The sequence below is a fragment of the Sus scrofa genome, chromosome 6 (assembly GCF_054392235.1).
Source record: "Sus scrofa isolate SSC_HxYL_T2T_F1_AM1 chromosome 6, Sscrofa_HxYL_maternal_Yorkshire_Landrace_v2.0, whole genome shotgun sequence".
Classification (NCBI taxonomy): domain Eukaryota; kingdom Metazoa; phylum Chordata; class Mammalia; order Artiodactyla; family Suidae; genus Sus; species Sus scrofa.
This window is the reverse complement of record NC_139388.1, coordinates 164671421-164695793: the sequence shown is the minus strand read 5'-3', so window position 1 is coordinate 164695793 and position 24373 is coordinate 164671421. Positions and strand designations below refer to the sequence as shown.

The following is a 24373-nucleotide window of genomic DNA, read 5'->3' as shown; positions in this document are numbered from 1 at the left end:
TTGGGGTTATCTTCAGAGCCAGGTTCTAGGACCCAGGAAAATTTACCAGACTTAGTTTCCGATGACTTAGGGTTGCTTCCTTTGGTAGACTGAAAAATGGCCACAATTATTTTACAGCTCCTCCTATCAAGAGATGGCATCTATTTCTCTTTAAAATTAAGCTTGGCCTTGTGACTTGCTAATCAGTGGGATAGGAGAAAACAGGATACAGAGGCCTGAAAAAAATGCTTCTACATTGGAGCTTGCCCTCTTGTGCTGCTGGGAAAACTTCCATCACCATGTGAACAAGTCTGGGTCACCTTCTGGAGGATGAGAACATGCAGAGACCTCAGCCACCTTAGGTATCTCAGCTGGGACCCCAGAGATGTGAAAGAAGCCTTTTTTTTGTCTTTTTGCTATTTCTTTGGGCCGCTCCCACGGCATATGGAGGTTCCCAGGCTAGGGGTCCAATCGGAGCTGTAGCCACCGGCCTACGCCAGAGCCACAGCAACGCAGGATCTGAGCCGCGTCTGCAACCTACACCACAGCTCACGGCAACGCCGGATCTTTAACCCACTGAGCAAGGGCAGGGACCGAACCCGCAACCTCATGGTTCCTAGTTGGATTCGTTAACCACTGAGCCACGACGGGAACTCCGAAAGAAGCCATTTTAGACCATTCAGCCATGGCCAGAGGAATCACCTAGCCGATCTATAGAATCATGGGAAATAACATTTGTTTTATTATTATTATTAGCTTTTTTTTTTAAGGGCCACACCCGCGGCATATGGAAGTTCCCAGGTTAAGGCTCTAATCAGAGCTGCAGTTGCCAGCCTACGCTGCAGCTCACAGCACCACCGGATCCTTAACCCACTAAGCGGGGCCAGTGATCAGACCGGAATTCTCACGGATACTAGCTGGGTTTGTAACCCACTGAGCCACAACGAGAACTCCTGCTTGTTGTTTTAAATCATGAAGTTTCTGAGTGGTTTGTTATGTCTCTCAGAGGACCACAATGAACTCTGAACCATGTAAGCTGCAGATATTCCACAGGTACGCATATTCTTTCTCTCATCCTTACTCTTTTTGGAGGACTTGTATTTGATCAGCCATCAAAGGTTTAAACTAAAAGATGAAAGCTTCACTGAGAAATGTACAGCAATGGCCAGTGGAGTCTTTTTCAGGCCCTTGAAACAATTCCACAAAGGCGATCCAGGTTTTCCAGTTGCATGTTCTCATGGAATGATGTACCTTTGCTTCCCTGAACTTTGTAATATAGGATGATTATTTTACAATGTCTAGACTAAACTATAAGCTATTAGACTATAAGCTTTATGAAGGCAAGGACTGTGTCTAATTTGCCACTGATTATATCCAGCACGTACTCGACGCTAATTTGTTTATGAGTAAATTTGAATCTTGCCTGCTCCATAGAAGGGATCTAGGCCTTCAAAAACATCACTTAACAGTGTTTGTATCCAAATTTCTCTCTCGCAGGCACTCCCAGCAATCAAGGCTGTTGCTTGATTTTCCAGCTGTGGCAGGTAAGCAGGTATAGGTTTGGGGCTGGGATTCTGAAATCAGTGAGGTCCCAGAACACTCGTTGCTATAATTCTTTCTACTTACGCCAACTGGTTGGTAAGCAAACTTACATAAATATTCCTCCAGACACTATAGGAAACTTGATACACAAGCAAGGAGCCTTGGGGCAGAAACAGGTGGTATAAGTGGGAAAGTCATGTCTGAAAGATGTTCATATCATTCTGGGGACATTACAAGGCTGCAGTCACAAAGCAGGTGTGAAACCAGTGTCCCAAGTGAGGCTGTTTAATTAATTTGGACAATCCTTGAAAGTCTGTCACTATCAACACCCCAAATACACAATCTGAAGAAGAAAAGTGAAAGAACAGGAGTCAGACAGAGGTGGGTTCAAATGATACTGAGTGACTTAGGCATGTTAACGTTTTCAAGGCTATGTTTTCGTGCCTGCCAAATTAGGATAATGATATTTCAGAAACATTACCTCCATTAGACTATAGGTACCTGCAGGCAGGGATCATTTGTTTTCATATATATATATGTATATATATATACACACACATATATGCCAGACCCACAGTAGATACAGACTAGGTGAACTTCTTCCTAGAGCTGATCCAAGACCGGATCCTGTCCCCATCACTAATCCACGCTCAGGGTGATCTTAGAAAATTTCTTCCCCCTCCCTGGACCTCAACCTTCCTTTTTGTACAATAAGGAGCTTGGACAAGATTTCCTCTAAGCTCCCTTCCAGATCTAACATTTAATTAATCTGCGACCATTCAGTAGACTCTACCACATTGCTGCTCCTGGAAGTTAATGCTACAGACTAAGGAGTCAGTAATAAGTCACGAATCATGTTGTATTTACAGATACACATGCATTTAAAACAGAGTCTGTAAATAGCTACAATACTGTATTGCACTTTGGGCCTACTTTTGTCTTTTTAGAGGTCAAGAGGTTTTTTTTTTTTTTTAATCTTCTTTTATTTGGATTGTTAAGCAAGATGAAAACTGGGACACGTTGCCACTAACACATATTATGCAGCTTGAACCCTCGTAGCTAATTGCACTATTACCATGATTGATGAACATTTACCGCAATCAGCTGGAAGCTGCTGCCTTCCACTCAGCAGAAATGAGGTCACACAGAAGGGCTGGGGAACTGCCATCCAACGAGCAGTTCTGTTCGTTGCCCAGTAGAAGAGCTTTCCACTATTACATTTAACTCTTGATTCCACCTGCTGTGAAGATGCTTGTTCCCCTGAACTGGTTCTTGCGTGTTAAAGAATTTTAAAGTAAAAATTTCAATTTTTGCTGGAATACTCAGTGGGAGAGAAAAGATTACTGGATATATGTACTAATATATCGAGGGATTATGAGGATCTTGGTCTGAAATCCTAGTACTTGGATAGATGGGTATTACTGCCCAGAAAAACAGTAATTATCCTTGACCCATATGGGACTCCACAGTGTAAAAAGCACATCCAGAACCACCGTCTTGGGAGGGGACCACATTCTTCCACAGCCAGAGAACTTTACTAAGTTATGCCCCTGATATTCCCCATTGCTGATGTAGGGAGGCTGCTTGCAGCACTGCTTCAGCACTGCTTCAGAGCCTGGAGAGCAGATACTTAGAAAAGTAGGGAAAGCTAGCACTTGGACTTCAGAAACATTGGGTGTTTTTTGCTCAGGCCCCTAGAGGACCTAATTGCCTCAGAGACGCCTTCCTAGAAGCATTAGACATACATCACCTCAGATTAGTCTGAGCAGCCAAATAATTTATCAATAGATTTCAGATATAAATCATTTCTCCTGTGGACTTGGAATCTGATGGCCTGGGGATTGAATTCTACTGTGGCTCTACACTTGTTGGTTATGTGACCTTGGCCAAGTCCCTTAACCTCTTTGGATCACAGTTTATCTCTAAGGAATGGAGAAGAGACGGTGGTGAAGAGCACAGACCTTGGAGCTTACTGTGTGGGTTCGAATCCCAGCTCTACCATTTACTCATTATATGGCCTTAGGCAAGCTAGAGAACCTCTTTGCTCATTATTTCCTTGTCTTTAAATGAGGTTGATTATAGTGCTTCCCACACAAAGATTTTGGAAAGGTAAATGGGTTAACTTGTGTTAAGTGCTTGGAACAGTGACTAGTATTGAGTAAGCATGACATCAGTGTTAGCTACAATGATATTGGGGTGATAATCCTCATCTTTGGGGTTTATTTGGCAGATCAACTGAAATGATGAAGGTGAAGAAAAAGTCTCAGAGTTATTAGTGCCAGAAGGGACCTAACAGATTAACCAAAGAGTCCCCTTCATTTATAAGCAGTGACTCAAGACTCAATGATAGAGAGTAACCGGTCCAGAATCACACTTGATTTAAGGGAAGAGTCTGAGTTTCCTGATTCCAAGCCCAAAGCTCTTGTCCTCTGCACTCCACAGAGCTGACTCTAAAGGGTCCTTTCATGTAGTTGTGGGACCTGTTGCTAGTCAATACTCTTTCCTAGGACAATGGGCTGCATTTGAAATAAGGAGAAAACTTGGGAGAGAGTCTCCCTACTTCCCCACTGATTTCTAGAGTGGCATGTTAGTGCAGGGGGCAGCAGGGATTCAGGCCAGGGCTGGGAGAAAAGATTTTCAGGAATCATTGCTAGGTCCATGTCATTATTTCAGTTAAAAAACAAATACGTCCCTATGTCCAAACAAGCTAGAATCATGAGCTCATGCATTCAGATTGTTTCTGGTGTTAGAGGGTTTCTTTGGGTTTTGTTTCTTTGAGTGTTTAATTAAGTGGCTTCCACCAGAAGTGGTTTCACATCTGCACTTTGGTAGAAACTCAGGTTTCTCTCTCAGGAGAATAAGGTTGGGATTGGGATCTCTGAGTTCACTTTTCACAATTTTTTTGGGGTCATGCCGCCTTAAATTTATCCTGCTTTGAATCATTACTTCCCAGTTGGGTTATTCAGGACTGATTGAGAGCTGGGTTGGTGGAAAGGGAGACTGAGGAGAAGATGGAGATTAGAACTATTTGACTTAGAGAAGGGAAGAGCCCAGATTTCATGAGTTCAAGTCATCTAAGGCTGCCACAGGGCAGAGAGAGCAGAGACTGGGACCTCTCTGACAGCAGAGCTGGCACAAATGGGGTGGGAAAAGGAAGAAGAATTTCCAGGAGGGAGAATTCAGCTTAAAGCAAGGAAAACTTTCTGATGATGAGAGCTGCCGAAAGATGGTGTGGAAAATGAGCTCCCAGCCCTGCCTAGAAGGTATATTTTAGAAGAAATAAATAGATTTGGCTGTGAGGTTTGACAGCCACTTGTCAGAGATATTAAGATCTCAATTCACTAGTGAGACTTGGTAAACTTTGGGATCCCACCAATTGTAAATTTTCAGATTCTGAGAGTCTAAGAACCCATAACCAATGTCATGGAGTTCCCACAGTTAAGAACCCACTCGAGAGCAGCAAAATTACAAATCTGTGACTTTTTCTTTATCTTGCCTGGATTTCTGTTTTTTTTCCTGTCTTGAGCTCACTCGATTGCTCTTTCATACAGCAGGAACCTTTGACATTTTGCAGGGGATACTCTTTTTCTTTTAAGTGTGTTTCTGACTCAGCCTTTGCTCCTTCAGCATCATTTAGAAAGTCTGAGCTCTCTGGAGATTAGCGCTAGCCTGTCGCCACAGCAACTGTCCAGGCCTTGTGGGCATCCGTGGTAACAGGTGAGGCCTTTGAGAAACAAAGCTTGACTGTGGTGAGAGGAAGCCCCACAGGGAGCCTGAGAGGACACAAGCATGTTGTGTGCGGAGGGGTTTTCTGTGAAGAGATTAGCTAAGCAGGTATGTCTAACTTGACACAGTTGGCCAGGCCCTAAATAAAAAGTGTGTGCGGGTGTGTCAAATTTTGGTCAATGGAGGAGATCTTACGTTAAAGGCAGAAAAGAGACTGGCTTTTCCAAGTCCCTCTAGTGAATCCCCTTTGTCAAGTGGAGTCTCCTTTTGTAAAGGGAATCTCCACCCACCTTGGGACCTAGTTCCTCCGGTGCTGAGTGTCTGTAAGTAGGGCCATGTGTAGAGAACCCGGGGGCAGCCTTCTTCTCCACTGCAGGCAAAGAACAGCAGCAGCTCAGCTGCGGATGTAATGGGGAAGCAGAGTGGGTGTGGGGCCGCAATGAAGGGAGATCAGGAGGTGGGCCTTGCCTAGCACGAGCAGTTCTGCTGCAGCAGTGGCGGGGTGTCCGAGAGACGGGTGTTCTTGGAGGTGCCCAGCACGGAGGGGTCCGTGTCCAGAGTATCAGACATCTTGTCGCAAATGGCATCCACCAGGCGCTCGAAGGCCTGCCTCACGCTGATGTTCTCCTTGGCGCTGGCTTCAAAGAAGTCAAACCCTGAGGACACAAGAGAGATGCCAGTAAGGATTTTCCCCTTCTCTTTCATGCCTCCTTGGCTAGAACACTCTGGATTAATACCGCCAGTGCTCAGGAGTGAAGCAAGGAGGCCTAATCCCACAGGCAGAGGAGTCTGCTTCAAGGAGACAGGGCAGAGATTACCCGCCCTGGTTTGAGTCAGAGGGATCCTGGCTCTACCACTGACCAGCTGTGTAACCCCAGCAAGTCGCCTATCTCCTTTATAACTCAATTCCCTGGTTTATAAATCAGGATAATTTTACCTGTCTCCTAGAAGTATTTCAAGGATTAAACAAGATGACACACGTCAAGTGTATAACCCTGTGTGTGACGCGGGGCACCGGCTGAGGTGGGGGTGGGGAGCAGCCGTCCTTAGGTGTTTTCGAGAAGAGTGTATACTTCACTATGTGTACACGGCACTTCTGTTTCCAAAGCATGGATCACAACCGTTATCACATTTGACCCTCACATCACCCCCCGGGGGGAGGAAGGATCCAGGCAGACCCTCCCCATGGCCCTAATGCCGACACTGTGACTCAGGGAAATGAGCTGACTTGCCCAAGGTCACGAGGATAAGAGGCCCAAGCTTTGGCCTTTTTGACCAGGGCTTTCACTTCTCTTTCCCCCCCACTTTCCACTCATCCCAGCCTGGCCAACTCTAGCCTGGGCTCTGGGAGGCACCCAGAAGTGCACACTGAATGAGTAAAGCTTCCTTTGCTCTTTCCATGCACAGACATACTGGTTCATCTCCCCTCAGAGGGGTTCCTCCTGCCTGAATTCCTAGGAATTACTCTGGATGGCTCCCTCCTCACACAAACCCAGCAATGGCCCAGGAAAAACTGCACCTGAAGCTGTTTTGCACCTTGAGGTCCTTAAAGATAACTTTCTATGACAATGAACAGAACTCAATTGTCCAAGGGGGAAATGAGTAAGGGCCTCCTAATTGAGGCAAAGCAGCTGCTTCCCAGCTGAGGAGTCTTGGCATGTTGGCAGCAGTCCTTAGAATCCTAACCCTCCTTTCTCCTGGTGTCCCTGCCCCAGGCTGCTCCCTCCAGCTTCCTTTTTCCCTAACTTCTCGGTCCATCTTTGTTTCTCCTCAAAACCTTCTCTCTTCCTATTTTTTTTTTTTTTTCCATTTTACCTCCTTCTTTTTCTCTTAAGCTCCATGGGATCTTTAATATTTACTAAGTGCCTACTATATGCCAGATGCTATGCTAGGAGCTTTACAAATATTGTTCCACTTAATCCCCACAACAGCCTGTGGGGTAAACATAATCGTCTCTAATGAGTGAATGAGAAGAATGAAGGCTCCAAGAGATGAGGTCATTCACACAAGGTCACATGACTGTACGAGTGGAAACTGGGTTTGGATCTGGGTTTGAATGGCTCCTGCGTCCACACGCAGCCCTGCCTCCCATTTCTTCCTCTTTCTCCCTTTCACTTTCCTTTCTTCCCCCCATCATATATTTTTCTTCCTTCACGAGTCTCTTTGGCCTCCTTTGCTTTTATCTGAGTACCGCAGTCTGGGAATCTGGGCAAATCACTTCATCTCTCTGAATCACTTAACCTGCCTGCGTCTCAGACCCCTCGTTTGTCACATAGGAATAACAACAGTGTCTTCCTGCTGAGAGCAGTTGGGAGGACTGAGTGAGATGATGAATAAATTGCGTATGAAGTTGCCTGTTTGAATCAGTCTCTGCTCTTCTTTCATCTGCTCCTCTCAGCTCCTCTTCATCCCTTTCCCCCTCTTTTATCATCCTCTAGAGCAAAGGACGGGGTCTCCTCCCTCCTCCCTCCTTCTCCCTATTATCCCACAGTCCACAGAGAGGACGAACACCCCCAAGTACAAACAAGGCTCCTCTTCCCCGGGCCATTTCAGAGTGCAGGCCCTCACAATTCCTGCCAGCCCACCTCTGGTCGCCAGCCTCTCCTGTGGCCCGCTTCTCAACCTGAGAAAGGCAGGCTGCAGAAGTGCCTGCTAATTGAGAACATGTGATGAAGAAGGAAGCAGCTGCTGGCTCATTATCCTCAAGCTGTAGAAACTCAGCTGGCTTTAGGGACCCTCCTGCATGTAGCTTTTCCTTAATGAATATCATAAAAATTGACTCTTTGGCCTTTGGTTTATAACAAGTGACATTGTTTGGAGAAGTGGGTGGAGTATGTTGCTTGCCTAGGAAAGGGACAAACAGGTAAAGAAGTAAATAGGTGTAACCATCAATTTGGATGAAAGTGGGGCTAAAGGTCAAGCCCAAGGGGGGAGTTCCCATCGTGGCGCAGTGGTTAACGAATCCGACTAGGAACCATGAGGTTGCAGGTTTGATCCCTGGCCTTGCTCAGTGGGTTAAGGATCCGGCGTTGCTGTGAGCTGTGGTGTAGGTTGCAGACTTGACTCAGATCCCTCATTGCTGTGGCTCTGGCATAGGCTGGTGGCTACAGCTCCGATTAGACCCCTGGCCTGAGAACCTCCATATGCCACAGGAGCGGCTCCAGAAAAGGCAAAAAGAAAAAAAAAAAAAAAAAAAAGTCAAGGCCAAGGGCAGCATTCCCTTCTGGGGAACTGGACTGAGGGGAGGACATGCCCCATTGTGCAGGCGGGCAGTGGGAAGAAGATCAAGCGTCAGCCTAGATTTCAGTACCGTCTCTGTCAGCTACTAGCTGTGTGACTCCAGGCAAGGTGCAATTTCCCCCAGCCTCTGTTCCTCATTGGTGAAAATAGGTCGATGTTACCTACTTCACAGAGTGATAATAAGAATTAAATGCACAAAAGTATGCAAAGTGATCGGCATGTAGAATACACAGCAATTCCCTTTCTCTTATGTTCCCAGCCTGAGTCTTAGCTTCCTCACCCCACCATCATTCTCCAGGGCTTTTGGGGAAAGCCTCTTTTTCTTCATCGTTCAAGGTCAATCAATAAACCTGGTCTTTATTGAACACTGACTGTGTGCCAGGTCCTGCACTGAGTGCCAGGGACAAGGGGAAACCAAATCGATTGTGGAGTAAAGACACGCTAACCCAAGGGTCAATAGCTCACATGTGCATAGTCCTCAACAATTTACAAATACAATTTTAGAACAACTTTGGTGGGGGGAAGGGGGAGGCAATTACAGATTATCACCTGTAATTTACAGATAGGGAAACCGAGGCTCAGGGATGGGGCATAAGCTAGGGCTCTATCTGTTACGCCCCCTTGCCCTCAGTTGGATGAAAGACAGCTCACACTCTTACCCAAGTAAAGAAAACCAGAGACTGTGCAGGAATGTGGCTGAGGGAGAGGGTGGTAGGGAGGGTTTGGGGTGGAGAATAGGCTTCCAAGAGTTTGCGGAGATAGGCAACTTTGAGGCCAGAGTTGAGCAAAACCCTTCACCGAACTTATTCTTTAGGATTCAGCTTAGATATGGCTTCTGAATCCTCCTCTGGGCTTCCCTCTGCCACAGCACGTCACCCTGCACGGTGGAAGTCCATCTGACAACAAGCTCCCTAAGCCGGGACCCTGTCATTCATCTGAGCTCCAGCACCAGCCAGAGGAGTAGGTGCTTGGTGAGTGTTAACTGAGTGAATGGACAGATGGACGAGGGAGATGAGAATGAGCATGGACAGTGTGGCAGAGGGTCTGCAGACAGTAGGGGTCATGAGACCTCAACTCAACAAGCATGACAAACCCTGTGCTGGGCACTGGCAACACCAAATTGAATCAGATGCAGTTCCTACCCTTGAGGAAATCCTAGTCTGGTATGAGAGACAGACATAGGGACATTATTACAGTGTTAAATGCTGGAAGGGTGGGGGGGTTGTCATGGCACAGAGGAGGCACCTATCTGAGTCTGGAGCCCAGGGAAGGCTCCTTGGAGTAGCTGATTCCTAAGCAGCTGGATAAAGACATGTGGTTGTGAGTGTATGTGTGAGTACATGCATGTGTAGCATGCCAGGCAGGGGAAACAGCATGCACACATTTAAGGGGCAAAAAACAGCCTTGGTGTATCCCAGAATGACCACAGCAGTTTATCATCAGAGCAGAAAGCTCAAAGTGGTGAGCGAAGAAGCAGTGGAGAGTTCATATGTCATGCCAAGGAGATGCCCTGCCATCTCAAAGGCACCTGTGGTATGAGAACTCGGATTCAAGTAACCAGCGCCTGGCCCTGGCCAGTGCATGGGTCTCTTTTGCTAGCAGAACAACCCCAAATGCACCTCCACCCAATTACTGTCAGCCTCTGGGAAGGCTTTTCATTAGCAGGCCCAGATGGTAACCTTTTCCTCAGGTTCATTAGTAAAGCGTCTCAGGAGCTGAGCATCTAGGGAGCTCAGGAAGATGACAACCAATTAATCAGACTTGCCCCCAGTCTTCTCCCCCCTCTAATGGGCTTCAGAGCAACACAATTTCTGCTGCCTTTAATAGGGCCCAATTCCTAACTGTGTCTGAGATGATTCCCACCCCCAAAATGCTCCTGTTTATCTATCCTTCCAAAGGCAGCTGTCACAGCCCCGCAGACTCCACTGACTGTGTCCACACTGCCTGCTTCTGGATTTGACCTCAGAATTCTATTCGGAAACGCACAACTAGCTAAATTCACCTCTCCTCACCCTGACAGTGCCCCTAGAACATTCTCCTCCATTTGTATGTTCAAATCCCCTCTCTGTTTTGCTCTGATATCTCCTCATATGTCTTGCATCAATCCTCAACTCAAGCCCCTCTGGTCACTGATGATTTTGGCAAGGGACTCACTGTCTTCCTTTCTACCCAGGCTTGCATTCATTCTCAGGAGCTCTTGGGTTCAGGTGGACAATCCAACCAACACCCTGGCTCTTCATTACATAACCATCTCATTTCCAGCAACATTCTCTTCTGTTTTGCTTCTGCTCTGTCCCTGTCCTTAGAACTCAAACTTTTTTTTTTTTTTTTTTTTTGCTTTTTAGGGCTGAAGGTGCACCTGCAGCATATGGAAGTTCCCAGGCTAGGGGTCAAATCAGAGCTGCAGCTGCCAGCCTAACCCACAGCCACAACAATGCCAGATCTGAGCCGCATCTGTGATCTACACCACAGCTCGAGGCAATGCTGGATCCTTAACCCACTGAGCAAGGGCAGAGATCAAACCCGAATCCTCACGGATACTAGTCAGGCTTGTTACCACAATGGCAATGTCCACTAGAACTATTTTGACTTAGATTTGTGTCACTGGAACTCAGAGAGGTCCAAATTATCCAATATCCAGCCCCATTAGCTTCATACCCAAGATGCTGCACAGCTCAGCCTCTGTCTGCTTCCCCAGCTTCATCTTCTTGGCTCACACCATGCTCCAGAAACCTCAACACTTTCTTATTTGGTGACTTGACTCATGCTATTACCCTCTAGCTCCTACTCTCATCCTTCTCATTACTCACCTGTGGGATCACTGACTGCAGAGAGCCTTCTCTCTCCCCTCCCACCCCATCTCTACCACTCGGAACATACAGTGTACTTCTCCCCTAGACTCCAGTGCCACCCTATATGACTGTTCTAATCAGAGTCTACTAGGAAAATGGGCATTATTCTTTTGTTGTTGTTGTTGTTGTTGTTGTTGTTGTTTTGTCTTTTTGACTGAATCAAAGCTGTAGCTGCTGGCCTGCGCCACAGCCACAGTAATACAGGATCTGAGCCGTGTCTACGACCTACAACACAGCCCACAGCAATGGCAGATCCTTAATCCACTGAGCGGGGCCAGGGATTGAACCTGCATCCTCATGGATACTAGTCAGGTTCATTACCTCTGAGCCATGACAGGCACCACGGGCACTATTCTTAACATTTAAACCAGAGGGGATTAGTTATACAGGTGCTAGAAGAACTAAGAGGCCAAGTAGAATAGTGAAGAAACCCAGAGATTATCAACAGAAAAAACAAATAAACTAAAACCACTAACTATTCATGGAGCCAAAGGATGTAAAACTATGGGAGCAGGAGCCAGAGAAGAGGAGCAGCTTCTACTGAGAAGCCGGCCAAGGGGTAAGGGAGACACGCATGCAAGTTTTTCCCTTTTCCCCAGCTCCAATCACTTGCCAGTGCCTCTCCCTGGCTAAACCCATTCAGAAGCCACTGTCACAGGGGCCTGGAAAACTCAGCCTGCACAGGTCAGCTTCTGGGGGCAGGGGTGGGTGCAAGAGAGAGCCAGAGCAGGGAAAGGGTGGAACATGATAGCAAACAGGCAAAGGGCTGGCACAAGATGTTGAGATCATCTTTCCACTATTTTGTTTCCCTGAGTATCAGCGAACATCCGGAGGGCAGGGAACCGATTCACCTCTGCATCACCAGGGTCCATCCACCATGTGTTCAGTGACTGGGGCAGATTAGTCACTACCCTCCCTGTAGAAGATCTGATATCCCCATCCCCTGCCAAGTGGCTTGTAGGGTCTCCTTGTGGGAGGAAGAGCTCTCCCAATCTAGCAACATCAGATTCGATCATTTAATTTGCTTCAGCCAAGAGCTGTGGGAATTCTAAGTCCCAACAGAAGCTTTGAGAGCCCTTGCGTGGTTTAGGCACTCCAGACTGGATTCAGAAGAAGACACATGGAACAGAGTCGCAGCTGACTTGGAGCCAGCGTGTAATGTGAGTGAGAAATAAACCTTTGTTATCTAAGCTTCTGACTCGGATTATGTTTTATGACCTGGCTCAGAGTATGTGCTCAATAAATACTTTTCATTGAATAAATGAATAAATATGTGAGTGAATGAATATCTATCTCAAGATGGGTGGCTGAGATAATGAAAAAAATTAAACATAATCCCTATTACTGCTGAGGTCTAGCAAGAGAGCCAGGCATGCAGATAGGCAAGTTCTGGTAAGCAGTAGAGGAAAGCTCAGGAAGTTGTGTAGGACTGAGATGGGTTACCTTACCCTACCCAAATCAAACCAATTCATTAAGGCCCTCTTCAAGTGCCTTTCTAAACCCTGTACTCAGAATTAATCTCACGTCCATCTGTTTTTCTGCATAAATTAGATAGCTCTATATTGACCCTACCACTTCCTAACTGCAGAATCTTGAGCAAGAATCTCATTTTTCAGAGTATTGAACAAAACCTACCTTGAAGGGTTACAGTGAGAATCAAATGAAATAATTAACACAAAGTATTTCCTATAATGCCTGGCTCAATATATGTCAGCCATTATCACCATATTTTCTGTATCATGAGGTTAAATGGTTAGGAGAACAGACTCTGGCAGCACACTACTGCTTGAGTTCAAATTCTAACTCTACCTGTTACTAGCCATGTGACCTTAAACAAGTTACTCAACTTCTCTGTGCCTCAGTTTTCTCATCTGGAAGATGAACAACTTGGATATAAGAAAAGTACATATCTCAGAGGGTTCTAGGGAGATTACATTAAATAAGTAATACTTTAAAACACCTAGAATAGGACCTGGCACATAGTAAACACCTAAAAAACATCAAACTAGTTTGCCTTTTAAAAATCTTAGTCATAAGGGGTTGGCATGCTAGCTATATTTTTTCCTCATATGAAATTAACTCAACTTTTAGAAACTCAGTCTTCTAAAACTTTAAGACCTTGATATGCTGATTATATTTTTCGAATGCATATCAAAATATATACATTACATCATCTTGCACATGAGTCTCTTTTGAGAAACACTACTCTAGGCTCACACGACCCAGTGATTCATGGTTCCCTAAACACACAGTACTGTTCCTTGGCCTTTGCCAGTGTTAATCCCCCTGCTGGAATGTCCTTGCCTTTCTTCTCATGTGTCTGCTCCTACTTGTCTTCAGGACTCTGTGTGGGCCTCATGTTCTTGGACCCCTACTGAAGGAGTGCCTCCTCTGCACGCCCACAACCCCCAGCGCATCCCTTGACCGCAGCAATGACCCCTTGGTGTATCACTGCTTCTGTCTCGGACCAGGGAACGTGTCCTATTTCACAGAACAGCACTTGGCATACAGTAAGAGCTCAGGAAGCCATAATTAGAATGAAGTACAATGAAGCTGCCAAATACTTGATATCATAAAATTTTAATCAAAACATATCTTCATGTTTACTCAGTGCCAGGCCATATGCCAGGCACTGTGGGTGTAAAGATCAACAAGACTCATTTCCTGTCCTCATGGAGCTTTCTGGAGACAAACAAGGAAACGAGTGCACCCAAGTGTAATGGGTACCATGACTGTTGCAGGTACAGGGTGCATTAAGTGGGGGCACAAAGGAAAGAGCTGGAGGCGGGGACAGAAAAGGCTTCATAGAAGATATGAAGCTGTTCTGAAAGCTGAGTGGGAATTCAACAGCTGGATGAAGACAGGGATGGGGAGTAGAAAAAAGCATTTCAGGAGTTCCCTGGTGGCTCAGTGGGTAAGGAACTTCCACAATCCATAGACATGGTAAAAAAACAAACAAACCGAAAAAGCCAAAAAAAAAGAAGGGAGTTCCCATTGTGGTGCAGTGGAAACAAATCCAACTAGTATCCATAGGGGTGTGGACTCAATCCCTGGCCTCGCTCAGCTCATGGTGTGGACTCAATCCCTGGCCTACACCATGAGCTGTGGTGTAGGTCGCAGATGCAGCTTGGATTCCGCGTTGCTGTGGTAATGGCATAGGCCAGCAGCTACAGCTCTGATTCAAACCCTAGCCTAGGAACAGCCACATGCCAAGGGTCCAGCCCTAAAAAGCAGAAAGAAAGAAAGAAAGAAGGAAAGAAGGAAGGAAGGAAGGAAGGAAGGAAGGAAGGAAGGAAGGAAGGAAGGAAGGAAGGAAGGAAAGAAAGAAAGAAAGAAAGAAAGAAAGAAAGAAAGAAAGAAAGAAAGAAAGAAAGAAAGAAAGGAGGGAGGGAAGGAAGAGGGAGAGAGAAAGAAAGAGGGAGAGAGAAAGAGGGAGAGATAAAGAAAGAAAGAAAGAAAGAAAGACAGACAGAGGGAGGGAGAGATAGAAAGAAGAAAGGAAGGAAGGAGAGAGAGAGAGAGAGAGAAAGAAAAGAAAAGAAAGAAAGAAAGAAAGAGGAAAAGGGGAAGGAAAAAAAAGAAAAGAACGTTCCAAAAAGATGGGGCAGAGTTGGTCCAGGGAGAGTGCTGGGTCTTGGGAGCAGCAGGTTGAAAGCATAAAAGATAGCCTGAAGTTACCCACATGCAGACTTCAGCACATGCTTACTATTTTGTGAACCACAGGCAGGAGTAGAGGCACATCCTGAACCCTGAGAACCTCTGCCATGGGGTAAGAACATCAAGAGCCAAATGACCCATCCTCCCTATTTATTAAGCACCTACAATTTGCTAACTTCTCTTCCAGGCCATACTGGAAAATAGGAGAGGGAAGAAAGAAGTATAGAACATTCCCCTATACATCTACTTGTAATATACATAATACAAATATATATAACACCTAGTTCACACATATATATCACATGGTTTACCCACCTACCAATCCAAATATCTGTACTTCAGAAACTGGCAGGGAATATAATTTTAAACTCCTTGCTCCTCAATACTTACAACACCTAAGTTGTGAGAAATCTTTAAGGAGACTGGCTATAAGCCAAGCAACACACTCAGTCTTCTAGAAGAAAACTTATCTAAGGTGATCCTACATTGAACCCCAATACAGGAAAGAAAAGAAAGCTGCTCTTGGAGTTCCCTTTGTGGCTCAGCGGAAACAAATCTGACTAGTATCCATGAGGATGCAGGTTCGATCCCTGACCTTGCTCAGTGAGTTAAGGATCCGGCATTGCTGTGAGCTGTGGGGTAGGTCGCAGATGTGGTGTGGATCTGGTGTGGCTGTGGCCCACAGCTGCAGCTCCAATTAGACTCCTAGCCTGGTAACCTACATATGCCAAGGGTGCAGCCCTAAAAAGATTTTTTTTAAAAAAACCTGATTTTTTTTTTTTTTAAACCGCTGCTTGCAATGGCTTAATGTGGGGTCTCAGTTCCTAGACCAGGAATTGACCTGGGCTCCAGCAGTGAAAGCACCAAGTCCTAACCACCAGACCACCAGGAAACTCCCAGGAAAGCTTCTCTTTTAAACAAGTGTAGGTAGGTGTCCTGCCGTGCAGTCACTGAGACACACGTCAGGTACCTGGGCCTCAGTGAAGCTTAAGGATCATGGTGCTTTAACCTTGGAAAAAGTCAGAGCAACACTGAGCTATACCCTTAAACCACATTGTCTCATCCCTTCATGCAATTATTTTTGTTGTTAATTGCATTTTGGTGATGAAGCATCTTGTCTTATGAGAAATCGTAAGACACAGTCTAAGATGTTCAGTATTGTAGTTGCTATATGGATGTTTGATATGAAGTTGATATGAATATTTGTTACATTCAGCATATAGAGTCTGCTCTACAGCTACTAGTGATGAGAAGTACTTTCTGGAATAATGGGTTTATTTTAATCTTAAGGTCCATATCTCTGAACCATGTAACTGACTGCATTTCCTTCTTTGCAATGGTTGCTAGAAAGCTCAAAGCAAGTATTTTGGCCTAACTCTTGCACATGCACAAAAACTTACAAAATATATACTTATCTCACCCCTGGCTTCCTCTTATTTTCTCCTACACTTTCTTTCCCTTTGCTCCAATTGTCTCACTTATTTTTTTTATCAATGTACTATGATAATTTTCCTAAGATACCTCAAATCTTTTGTGGTAGAAGCTGGTAAAAAAAAAAAATTTCATAAATTTAAATTTCATTTATACACTCAATGTAACAAAATATACATGTATCGTAAATAATGAATTACCTAGAATTCACTAGCACAAAGCCCATATGTACATCACACAAATACAAAACCATACACACAGATATGTACATAATATGTACATAACTCACAATCATACAACATTTTTTTTGGGCTGTGCCAGCAGCATGCAAAAGTTCCCAGGCTAGAGACCAGACTCATGCCAGAGCAGCAACCTAAGCTGCTGCAGTGATAATGCTAGATCCTGAAACTGCTGCACCACAAGACAACTCCCACAACATCACAAATACAAACATACACTTGCCCTCTCCATTTGCCTCACTCCTGGGTGCACACACACATGCACACATGCACACACATATGTCATGTACATACCAAGCTGCTCTGCGAGGAGCTGGCCCTTCTCAGTAGGAACAACCCTCTCTTCCTCCATGTCACACTTGTTCCCCACCAGGATGACCTGCGCGTTGTCCCAGGAGTAGGTCTTGATCTGAGTAGCCCTAAAGAGAGACAAAAAGAACTCTGTGTTAATGACACCCTCCTAGGCTGGAAAGGACCCCCCACAAAGCTCAAAGAAGCCCCTTCAATGTGGCATGCAGCACCTGAGCTACTTTCAACTAATTCGGCCTAGGACAGAGTCAGACCTCTGCTCCTGCCAACTGTCACAGATGCTGCCCCCTAATCCCTGGCTGCAAACTTCACTCAGCTATTTGGAGTCCACCTCTTATGCATCTGCCCAGCCCTCTCCTCATTGGGCAGAGAGCACTTTCTAAAACATCGACATGACCATGATTTATCCTTTTTTTGGCCATACCTGCAGCATATGGAAGTTCCTGGGCCAGGGATCGAACCAGAGCCACAGTAGTAACCCAAGCCACAGCAATCACGATGCCAGATCCTTAACCTGCTGAGCCACAAGGGAACTCCATGATTTGTCCTTTCTTAAAAGCCTTGTCTGGTCCCCGGACGAGCTTAGTGATGAAGTCTAGATCCCTCGGTTAGGCGTTCAAGATCATTCACATCTTGTCTCTCCAGCCTCATTACCCTTCCTCCCACTTCACAAACCTTCTCACCCAAATGCTTTTCCATGGCTTGTGCCTTTGCCTACCCTGGGAATCCCTTCTGCACACTAACTCACCCTCTAAGGCCCAGGGATGACCCCACAGTTGCTTGGAGGAGCCTTCTCAAGCCTTCCCTGGCCCAGCTAGCCTCTCCCTCCTCCTCTGTGATTCATAAATCTTCACTGAGGCCTTCGATCATTAGGATTTGCAGAAACCAAAATGTCAGCAAATTGGTTTTGCTGGTCAGTGGTTTCCTTCACAGAGAATGATGATGAAACTTAAAAAAAACTTTACTTCTCAAATTTTTGACAGTGAGAAGATAGTATTTCTATAATGAAAAACAAAATTTTAAACAGAGGGCATATAATCAGACCTTTATATTGAGGAGATATCTTTTTGTGGAGTGGGCCTAACTGTCCCCAAATACGTCATCAGGTTGAAACAATTACCTCCCTTTTGTTCCCCTACATCTTCACTGCGACACCTGTGACATTTGGCTGAAATTTTTTTTTTTTTTTTTTTTTTTGGCCACACCTGGGACTTGCGGAAGTTCCCAGGCCAAGGATCGAACCTGACCCATGGCAGTGACGAGGCCAAATCATTAACTTCTAGGCCACCAGAGAACTCCCATTTGGTTGACTTTATCTATCTCTTCTTGAGGGCAGAGACAGGCTTATTCATCTTTGGAGTGCCAGCTCCCAGCATAGAGACAGAGAAAAGAACACGTCAGCGAATGCCTGATGAAGAAAAAAGCCAGCAAGTGATTAATCCTGAAGTAAATCTAAATAAAATCTGACCTTGGCGTTCCCGGTGGCCTAGCAGTTAAGGATCCGGTATTGTCAATGCTATGGTGCAGGTTTGATCCCTGGCCCAAGAACTTCCAGATACCATGGGGCAGCCAAATGAATGAATGAATGAACAAATGAACAGACAAATAAATAAATAAAATCTGACCCATCCTGACACTGACATCTCAACCCTGACTACAGCCTGGAATGCTTACCAACTCTGCTCCTACAGCTGATATCACCACCAACCTTCGCTTTAAGGGTGAAGAGCCTTCCCTTCAAAGGATGGGGTTCACTCAACAGCCCTTTGTTGTGAACTGACCATCAGGTTCCATGTTGGGCACTGGGGTTTAGATGGCAGGTGAGTGCTAGGCTGGGACCAGAGGCAAAACTAAAGGCCAGAGCGTGCGAAGATAGACACTCCATCTTCAGCCTCAAGGCAGGTACCTGGAGCCGACTCTCCCAGCCTCCCGTGCGACTCTCCCGTCACCTTCCTCCCTCCTCCCACCACCATCCACTCTCAGCTCCCAGATTAGCAACGTGGGTTATTCTTGGAGGAATCGTCACCAGGTGTTAAAGTCACGGTGTTCCTGAGGCAGAATGAACAGGGACTGATGGAGAAAGGGAAGGAGGTCAAGGCCAACAGGGAACGGGCAGTGTGGGGATCCTTAAGAGCTAATCACTTCAAGGTGGGAGGTGAGGGGGGGATGGAGGAGGGTGAGAAGGGAGGACGAGAGAAAAGTCATGACTGAAAGGAAGAGAGGGAATAAGAAAGGAAAAAAAGCAGGAGAAAAAAAGAGGCGTAAAGAGAGAAGAGAAAAACAGAAGAAATAGAGGAGAAAAAAGGAAGGTGGAGAGGAGTTATCAAAAAAGGGGGCTAAAGGAGGAAAACAAGGATGACCAAGAGGCGGAAAAGAACACGTGAGTGCCAGGCACTCAGGGGCACCCTAGACTGCTGTTCAGAACTGAGGAGTGCGGCAGGCAGCCTGCTAGGTCGCTCCCAGCTCAAGGCTCCAAGACACCAACAGAGCTTCACATAGTCACAGCAACTGTTCCTTGGAGAAGCGAAGTTTTAAAAGGCTAGCTGTTGGGCAAAAGAGAGCAGGAGACAATCTCAGCGTTGGCCAGCACTGCTGCTATGCTCATGGCTTCCCAGCTTCTCTGACTCGTGAAGAGCCAGGTACAGATGCTCCACTTTCCCCACCCTCAACCTTCCCACTGATTAGGGGCACACGGTCCTGGCCCTCCCTCTCACCTGTCCTTCCTGCATGCTTCTTCTCCCTGTGAGTCACGTCCAGGGAAGGAAGATGTAAGTTGCTCAGAGGCTGAATTTCTGGAGAAGTGCGCTGACCTCTATTACATATTGAATCTTTATGAACTTGGACCCCCAGCTCAGCCCAGGGATAAATCTTATAGGAAAGCAGTATGTGGATGCACTTGGTACAATGTTCAGTATGATCTTTCTAAAACACTCCTCTGAACCCAATGGTTTCCTGTTCAAATGCCATCACCTATGGGATAAAATCCAAACTCCTTACCCCAGCATACAAAATCCTTCATGACCTCTGCTCTTCTTATCTTCTCACCTACTTTCTTGCCTTTGCACATTTACACTTTTTTTTTTCTGGAACATTCTTATCCATTTGTCCCCCTGGCTAACCTCTGTTTATCTTACAAAATGCAGCATATGTAACAGCAATTCCAGGACACCTTCCCTGACTCCCCAAGCTAGGTCCAAGCCCTCAGCTGGGTCCCCACAGCCCTGGTGCTGCTCTTCCTCACTGCACCTGTCACATGATAGTTTCATTGCCTGCTCACGGATCTGTCTGTCCTCCCCTCTCATCTGTGACCTTTCTGAGGACTGGAGCCATGTCTGATTCATCCGCGCTTCCCTGGCTCAAAGCACAGGGCCTGGCATATGTTCGGTTGTCATGAACGGTTTGAGGAATGGAAGGATGAAGAACTCTCATACCAGTCTTGGACGGCATTGAAGGATTCCTCATTGGTGATGTCGTACATCAGAATGAAGCCCATGGCGCCACGGTAATAGGCTGTGGTGATGGTCCGGTACCGCTCCTGCCCAGCCGTGTCCTGGGGAGAAAAAGGAAGGAGTCAGCCTCCTAGAAAGTCTTTTGCTCTTAAAAAGCCCCCAGGACAATTAACTAATAGTTCAAAGTATATTTAAGAGGTATCTATCATGGATCTTGTATCATACTAGACTAAAATAAAACGGTTTTTAAAACCTCTGAGATAACAATTTAAAATAAATAAATAAATAAAACCTCACAGAAATTAATAGTTAAAATCTCCATAGAAAAGTGATCAGGAGGAAAGAACAATTCACAGAAGAAATGTAAATGGATCGTTTTTTTTTTTTTTTTACAGAATGGCAAAATGTAAACCCAAACAACATAGCAAAACAACAAAGATGCAAAACTAGTTTTCTGAGATTTGCTACCATGCCAATTTTCCTCCTTTTTATTATTATTATTTTCAACTGAAGTATAGGTGATTTACAGTGTTATGTTAGTTTCAGGTGCATTACGAAGTGATTCAGATTTGTATATATAAAGGACATGTTCTTTTTCAGATTCTTTTCTATTATAGGTTATTACAAAATGTTGAGTGTAGTTTCCTATGCTCTACAGTAGTCCTTGTTGATTATCTATTTAATTTATAGTAGTGTGTATATGTTAAATGCTTAATGCATCCTTCCCCCCTTTCCCTTTTGGTAACCATAAGTTTGTTTTTTTATGTCTGTTGGTCTATTTATTTTCTTTCTTCCTTTCTTCCTTCTTTCCTTTCCTCCATCCTTCCTCCCTTCCTTCCTTCCTGCCATGCCTGTGGCATGCAGAAATTCCCAGGCCAGGGACTGAACCCACACGACAGCAGTGACAATGCCAGATCCCTAACCTCTCGGCCACCAGAGGATTTCTTTGGGTCTATTTCTGTTTTGTAAAAAAAATTATCTTTCTTTTTTTAGATTCCATACATAAGTGATGTCATATGTTTATCTTTGTCTGGCTTACTTCATTTAGTGTGATAATCTCTAGGTCACTGCTGCAAATGCCATTATTTCATTCTTTTTAATGACTGAGTAATATTTCATTGGTGATACATACCACACCTTTATCTATTCATCTGCTGATGGACATTAGGAGTCTTCTCTGTCTTGGGTATTGTAAATAGTGCTGCAATGAACACTGGGGTACATGTATCTTTTTGAATTATAGTTTTCTCTGAATATATGCCCATAAGTGGGATTGCTGGATCATATGAGAGTTCTATATTTAGTTTTTTAAGGAACCTCCATACCATTCTCCATAGTGGCTGCACCAATTAACATTCCCGCCAACAGTGTAGGAGAGTTCCTTTTTCTCCATACTGCTCCAGCATTTATTATTTGTAGACTTTTTGATGATGGCCGTGCTGACTGGAGTGAGGGGATACCTCATTGCAGTTTTGATGTAAATGGATTATTATATTAAAAGGTTTCAACCTTTTTTTTTTAATGGCCTCACCTGTAGCATACAGAAGTTCCTGGGCTAGGGATTGAATCCGTGCCACAGCTGAGACCTACACTGCAGCTGTGCCAATGCCAGATCCTTTAACCCACTGTGCCAGGCTGAGGATCAAACCCACACCTCCATAGCAACAAGAGCCACTATAGTTGGATTCTTTTTTTTTTTTTTTTTTTTGTCGTATTTTTGCCATTTCTTGGGCCACTCCCGCTGCATATGGAGGTTACCAGCCTAGGAGTCTAATTGGAACTGTTGCCGCTGGCCTATGCCAGAGCCACAGCAACGTGGGATCCAAGCCACGTCTGCAACCTACACCACAGCTCACGGCAATGCTGGATCCTTAACCCACTGAGCAAGGCCAGGGATCGAATCCGCAACTTCATGGTTCTTAGTCGGATTCATTAATCACTGAGCCATGATGGGAACTCCTGTAGTTGGATTCTTAACCCTCTGCACCAATAAGGAACTCCTAACCTTATTTTTAATTATAATTCCCACTGCTGATGAGGACGTAGTGAGGTGTGCAAACTCACATCTTGCTTGTGGGAGTGAAACTTGGTTCAATCTTTCTAGAAGTCAATTTGGAAATCTCCAAAGAATCAAAAAATATTTGTACCCTCTGGACCAGAAATTTTTCCTTCTGAAACTTTTTCTACAAAAATAGAAAAATCAGACAAATATTTATGCGCAAGAATGTTGGTTACAACTTTATTTAGTGAAAAATTATCATCAACCTGTATAATCAACAATAGGAGAATGGATAAAATACAAGATTTTCAAATGTATTTATATAGAAATATTTAAGGTAATGGAACAATGCTTGTATGTCCAATATAGTATCTGTTTCATTACTGTATACACAGAGAAGGAAACTAGAAAGGACACATCAAAGGGCTAATAGTGATTATCTCTGTATGAGATATGTTACCAGGATTTTAATTTTCTTCAGGTATTTTTTATATTCTCTACCATAAATATATGTTACTTATTAAGGAGAAATAAATATTTTTACTTTAAAAAATGACTAACAATTCCTTATCTCGAGCAGCTCACAATCTAGTTGGAAGGACAAACTTGTAAGCAAGCTAAGATGAGCCCCAAAATGAAATGTGACTGGAGCGCCCTGGGGTGCTTCATAAATGTCACGTGGTCCTTATGTGAGGATCCAGCCAGTCTTCTATCATTGCAGTTTTAGACGTGTGATACCTGAGCATGTATGAAACATTTCCCCATAGGTTATCTCATTTAAATTTTACAAAATCTATGTGAGGTAGGTATCAGTATTTACATATAAAAATGCAGAGAGAGTTAAAGACTTTTCCAAGATTACAAAGCTAGTGACAAAAGCTATGTATGCCTTAAATCTTGCATGTCTGATTCCAAGTCCAATGAACATACTATTACACTTCAATCCATAAAAGATTTATCCACAGTCATTTATGAAACAACATCTATAATGATAATAAAAATAAATAATGGGGACAATAAGAATTATAACATGACATTTTTTGTGCATATGCTGTACTTGTTATCCACAAACTTTAGAAAAACCTTGTAGGGTACTTATTATTACTCTCATTTTACAGATAAGAAAACTGAGGTACAGATAGATTGCCCATCAAATGTTTGAATTGGAGTTCAAAACAAGTCTGTCTGATTCCTGCATCCATTACAGTATATTGCCTTGGCTATGAACCATACTTTGTGTGATACAAAAATGGAACAAGAATGGAGTTCCCACTGTGGCTCAGCTGTAATGAACCTGACTAGTATCCATGATAATGTAGGTTCAATCCCTGGCCCTGTTGGCTCAGTAGGTTAAGGATCCTGCATTGCCATGAGCTGCAGTATAGACTGCAGATGCAGCTTGGATCCTGTGTTGCTGTGGCTGTGGCATAGCTACAGCTCAGATTTGACCACTAGCCTGGGAAATTCCATATACTGTGGGTGCAGCCCTAAAAAACAAACAAACAAAAGGAACGAGAAGCATCCTTGACCTCAGGAAGTCTTGGCAAAAGTATAGAGGTGGCTAAGACATACCACTGAACTGATAATTAGCAATATGTGGCAGTATATCATCAGTACCAGATAAGTGACTATATAAAGAAAATGTGTCACACATTTAGATAAGGTAGAAACATGGTGGTTTGGGGATAGTTATGGAAGATGTCAAAGCAGAGTGTACCAGTTAGAATAGACTGGGTTATTCAGCAATAAGCAATCTCAAAATCTCAGCAACTTCAGTAACAAAGTTTTATTTTTCACTATTTTTACATATCCATCAAGAGTTGGCTGGGTGCTCTGCTTTTTGTCTTCCTCATTTCAGGAAAAAGACTGAGAGGGCAGTCAGACAGTAAGAGAAGTGTGTGTCATGTGTTGGCTTTTCCACTTTTCCCATTCACTGGCCAAAGTAAGTCA

At 44.5% G+C, this 24373-nt stretch overlaps 1 protein-coding gene across 5 annotated transcripts in view; it reads right to left on the bottom strand.

The window, feature by feature from the left end:
- The window catches only part of RAB3B (RAB3B, member RAS oncogene family), a 580278-nt gene that overhangs the window by 517187 nt on the left and 38718 nt on the right, over positions 1-24373 (bottom strand). For 3 of the 5 annotated variants that reach the window (XM_084965095.1, XM_003127977.6, XM_084965094.1), the window contains 3 exons: positions 20407-20525; positions 16961-17085; positions 2363-5903 (listed from right to left, as the gene is read on the bottom strand). In XM_084965095.1, coding sequence (XP_084821221.1) covers positions 5716-5903; positions 16961-17085; positions 20407-20525 — 432 coding nt within the window. In that variant the 3' untranslated portion in view covers positions 2363-5715. Of the gene's footprint in view, positions 1-2362; positions 5904-16960; positions 17419-17829; positions 20526-24373 lie in introns of those variants that run through there. The other 2 variants (XR_014808316.1, XR_014808317.1) reach the window with 2 other exon arrangements.